At 41.0% G+C, this 5,424-nt stretch overlaps 1 protein-coding gene across 1 annotated transcript in view; it reads left to right on the plus strand.

Annotated features, from left to right (window-relative positions):
• The window catches only part of HSBP1 (heat shock factor binding protein 1), a 4,031-nt gene extending 182 nt beyond the window's left edge, over positions 1-3,849 (plus strand). The window contains exons 2-4 of the mRNA XM_026856821.1: positions 689-755; positions 929-1,048; positions 2,417-3,849. Of these exons, the coding sequence (XP_026712622.1) occupies positions 689-755; positions 929-1,047 (186 nt within the window). The 3' untranslated portion in view covers position 1,048; positions 2,417-3,849. The remainder of the gene's footprint in view (positions 1-688; positions 756-928; positions 1,049-2,416) is intronic.
• The last annotated feature ends 1,575 nt before the right edge of the window (positions 3,850-5,424 follow it).

Raw genomic sequence — 5,424 nt, forward strand, 5'->3', positions numbered from 1 at the left:
CTCGCCCCGTTCGCGGGCCCGGGCGTTGCCTCCTGGGGCCGGCACGGCCGGGCTTGGGTGACCCGCGTCTGCCTGCTGTGGAGGGGCTGGTGGTGTGGCCTGGGCCTTTCCCCCGGGTCGTGGTATAAACCGCTTCCGCTGTAGAGTTGTTTGTGCCGGGTCCCGCGGGGAGGGCTGAGGCGGGAGCGCGGCCACAGCCGTGTTCCCCCTCGCAGCACTAAAGCCACTCGCGTACCTGAAGTGCTCTGCTGGTGCCGGCTCCCCGGCGGGCTGAGCCAGGGTAGCCGGGGCCTCCGTGTGCCCGGAGGAGTCACCTGCGTCTGGGAGGGATGTGGATAGGAGTAAGGGCATGGGAGTGTGGAGAGGAAGGCTGTTATCCTGATACCGAAAGAAGTGTCGTCGTGTGAGTAACAGGACGCTGGAAGCAGCTGCTGTGGGTTTAGTCCTGGTTGGGAACACAGGCGTTTTCTGGATCTTTAAAATTGTTTACTGCAAGCCTCAGTTCTTCTCTCTGTACATATATACATGTAAAAATGATGCTTAAATATGGAACTACATGGTAGAATTTGTGCACAGGTGAGCTCACCAGTGAAAGAAAATGTTGTATTTATCTCATTACTTGAGATCAAATACTGTAACAACCTCTTTAATGAAAACAAAACAGACTTCTATTTTTCCTTTCTACTAGGTGCAGACATTGCTTCAGCAAATGCAGGACAAATTTCAAACCATGTCTGACCAAATAATTGGAAGAAATATCCTTTTTTAAAGTCAGGTGCTATACACTATAGAATCATAAGTATTTTAAAGTGTATTGATCAGTGGGGATTTGTAAGATACATTTAATGTGAACAGAAGAGTTTGAGCAAAGCTGTAATAAAACCCAACTGCTACTAGATTGCAATCACGGTCCTTAACTCCAGTGAACTTGATGACATGAGCTGTCGCATAGACGACCTGGAGAAGAACATAGCGGACCTCATGACACAAGCAGGAGTGGAAGAACTGGAAGGCGAGAACAAGACCCCTGCTACTAACAAGAGTTAAAGTGAGATAATTGCTTGCTAGCCTTGAAACAAACCCTCGGGTCACTTGAAATTACTGACTATAAAGTAGACGGACTTTGTCCTTTGATTTGTACAGTAGCCTGAAATTCATTCAGAGCAGAATTATATATATATATAATTATATATGATAATACAAGAAGCCTTAAGGAGCACTCCTCAGCAGGCTCCTCCTAGCCTCTTCACTGAGGATATTTTCCTCATCAGTATTGGGAGGAGAGGTATTCGTGTCTAGTTAGTTCTGAGGAAGTGCAATAGTTGTGTTCATCTTCTGGTTCTCTGAGTGAGATCTGAGATAATGACTGGTTTTGCAGCACAGGAAAGAGAAGAGATGGGAAAAAATACCAGTAACAAACTGAGCTGGGGTTTTTTTTGTTGTTCTTTTGGGGTTTTTTTCTCATCATATTTGAGTGTTCTGAAAAGGACCATAATCTCAGATACTTTACCAGCATCAGGTCCCATGTCTGTAGCTCAAAGCTGGTGTGTGGTGCTACTCTTCCATCTTCCACTGCATGAGTTCAGCTCCCACTAAGCTCCTAAAGACTAGACTTGCTGCTGTGCAGAGGGGTTGATGAGCGAGTTACTGCTGACCAGCTGTAATTCCTCCTGTGTAAGTCTGGAGCCTGCTGGGAGTCCTGACTCGGACAGTGTAAGACAACACTCAGAGACACGAGACAAGGTATATGCTAGGGCAACGCTCCCTGGAAAAAGAAATTTCTTACTGAGAGATAAATGTGATGATAGTATCTATTCTGTAATTTCTTAATTGATAACCTCTCCCTATATTACACAAAAACATTGGAGAAGTAGATGTTTCATCTGCTTGGCAAGTAGCCTTTCAAAATTCAGTAGAAAAATGTGGTCAGGTGACACCACACCCAGCATTTACAATTGTTAAATGCATTTCAGAAGGTGGGGGGCAGTGCTCGAGTACTGGAACTGTTACAGCATAAACAAGGTGGTTGTGTGGTGCTGAACTATAATGTATTAGCACTAAGATTTCACTTCAGTTTGTATAGAGCTTGATTTTTGTAATGCATGGAAGGCAGCTGCTTAATAAAGTACTAGATGTATTGTGTTATTTTTAAGGTAGCTAAGAAAGGCATTTGAAATTCTGAGGTCACATCCAGAATACTATGCAGCCTGTATGGTAGGCGTGCATGTTTGAAATGGGTATGTCTTGCCTGTTAAGGTCCCTCATTTTTGTGATACTTTGACAGAAATAGAAATTATGAGCTTCGTTGCACCCATAGTTCCCATAGCCTGAGCCCCACACATGAAAATTTCTGATGAGCACGATTCTCTTTATTCTTCTCAGCAATATATTTATTAAAATTATTTTTCCCCAACAGGTTGCCAATAACTTAAGATGAATTCCGGAAGACTTCCTTTTTTTTTTTTTTTTTTTAATTACAAATCCTTGGAATTGCAGAACAGCTTTTTGCAACTACTGTGTGTAAAAGCATTTTTATATTGTTACAGAGCTTGCATTCCTAATGTATATTGTATAGTTAGGGATAGGTTAGTTTATATTTTGATTTGTGTACGGTAATTTCACTTTGAATTCTTGTTATGAGGATCAATTAGTTGTGTTATTAAAACAGATCTTATGGATCTCAACTACTGGGTATATATTTTTGTGAAGTCACTTTTTTCTCTTTCTTACACTTTTTCTAGATGTTTCATTTTTGATAGCTAAACATCTAGTGAGTCCTATGGAATGGAAATATTAACTTGTCCTATGTAATTTTGTGGAGTGAAGCACAAGATTGAAACGTAGCATTAATCTTAGCTCTAAGCATCATCACTTAACTAGTTGAGGACTATGTGTTGTTTTCTCATAAATGTAATAAGGTGATTTTGGAAACATAAGACACTGAACAGCAAAATTCTGTCGTCTTCTGGTATTACCTTACCTGTGTGTTCCTAGAACATAAACCAGAAACAGAGATTAAACACTAGAGACATCAGTACACAGCTGAGCAACCACTGCCGTTCAAATCTGTTACATTTAGACAGACAAGGAACTATTAACTATGAAAAAATCCCACTGTGGGATTTAAGTTTTTTTAATGCTGTAAAACTACTTTGAAACAGACATGTCATTTAGCATCACCTTTGAACTATAATTATGATTAGAATAGTGATAGTGCACAGAATAGGGATGGGATTGCAGGAGTGTCTGTGGGCTTTCAGTTCAAATCACTGGCTCGCAAATTTGCTAACAAAGCAGTGATACACTGAGTAACCAAAAAAGGAGAGGATCCAGTTAGAATTGTAAAGCCCTTGCTCCTCATTGAGTAACAACTAGCTGGAACTGTTCAAAAAGATTTGGTTTAGAAAGGTGTTTGCTTTTATAATGATATCCACCTTCGTGGGCCTGGAGTTTAATGGATTACATTAGAGTATTTTGGCAATGAAAAGTGTATTTAAAGAGTCTGTACTATGTCACTTGTGAAGAAAAATGACCAGTGTGGGATATTACTGACAATCATTGCAGCGCTCCTCCAGCTGGAAATATAAATTTAAGTAAGCACTAGTGGCAGTCAGCAGTTTTACACGGACCACGCTTAAGGCTGCTCTTTGAACGCCACCACGCTAGTGCCTGGGTGTTACCAAAGCAATATGACAGGTCATTTTTCAAAACAGGGGAAATTGTACTGAAAGCTCATAATAACGGGAATTTTGTGAACACAGGAAATGTATCAATATACTTTGTAATACCAGCCTTAGGTTCTTTGTAATGTCATTTAAAAGATCTAATAAACTATTATGTGGTAACAAACAGTCAGGTCATATATATTAAAGCAAAATCTAGCATAAGTATATCCTTGTATGTGAAACTATTTAGTTATATGTTACAGCAAGGCTTTAGCCACAGCTGCTGCTTATAGAATATAGTCTAGAATGCATTGTGTTCTCTATATTAAAAGGGTGAGTGTGATTCATGCCCTGTCAAATCTGGATTTCACTAGGTAATTACAATATAGACCTAATTCACAGGAGAGTGTATTAAAGTGGAGGATCATTTTGTGTGATTTTGCTACAACTATAATTCTCATCTGGCCTCCTGTGGGACAAATGGTCATTCTTGAATTTGCTGGCACTGTGCTATATAGAGCAGTAGTAGACCTGCTCTCCTGAGGTTCATCGTGTCAGAATAACTCACTGGAAAATTATTTCAGCTTTAAGAAGCAGCTGGATTCTCCAAGTCACTGGAAGGATTCTAATCGCTAGTCAGTGGGGATAGTTGTCCCTCATAAATTTAATGCTTAACTGATTTTGGAAAGTAACAATTTAAAACTTCAGACAGGAGGGCATTACTTGTAGCCCTTTAAGTTCTGCATATTTTTGAGAAACGTGTTTTATTCTTACTCAGAACCAGCGATCGAGCTTCTGCGTATAAACAGCAAATGCAGGACAAAGCACAATCCTCTTTGGCCACATTTTCTTGCGGTGCAGTTAGTTTAATAGACAAAGCAAAGCAAAAGGTGATGGTTCTTAAGTGTTACTTTATATGGATTTGATAACACTTTACAAAATAATAGTGGGTTGTTTTTTTTTTTCCTGAATATGCCAGTTCACATCTTAACCTGGCGAATATTTGTCCCTTCCACTGGGCTGCCTCACTTGCAAAGAAAAGGATCAAGCTCTTGAGTAGGGACTGTCCTTGTTATTAGAATATGAGGAAAGTTGTTCCATATATTAATTTAAATCAAACTACATGCTGTGTTCTGATCAGGATTGTTTGAGGCAGCAGCTTGCATTTTTTAGTTATTTATCTCTACGCTAAATTCTAGATAAGCACTTTCTACTTCAAGAGAAATTTTCTGCTGCCTGTCATCATGGTAACATACACTTGGATTTTATCATTGACATATTTCCCTCCTGCAGTTTATTTTCACAAACAGTTACAGATTAACTGTGCCCTGCTCCGATTTCCTTGTACAGACAGGTGTGGTGGATGCTGTACTTCCCAGTTTGCAGTTCAAAGCTGGTGTAATTCTGAGCAGACCCACTAATTCCTAGGCACAGCCGACCCATGCTACATCAGGAAAACTGCTCTGCCTGTGTGAGTGAGGACGGGCACCTGCCCACGTCTGCCTCCTGCCTGCCTGCAAGAGGGAAAAGGGTTTCTGGCATAATCTAGGAGGAGGTGAGATAGATGGAAGATGCACTCTCTTGAACTTCCCCCTTCCTTCTTTCCCATCCTAGCACAAGCAGCAAGTAAGCGGGTAGCAAAGCTACTATTCCTAAGCAGGTGTGAGGTACAGAATTACACCAGATGAGACTATGGGTCCTGCACTTAGGGGAAAAAGGAAGAAAAGCCAAGGGTGGAGAAGGTACAACACCCCCCCCC

This window comes from Athene cunicularia (assembly GCF_003259725.1).
Source record: "Athene cunicularia isolate RWA chromosome 11 unlocalized genomic scaffold, athCun1 chr11_part1, whole genome shotgun sequence".
Classification (NCBI taxonomy): Eukaryota; Metazoa; Chordata; class Aves; order Strigiformes; family Strigidae; genus Athene; species Athene cunicularia.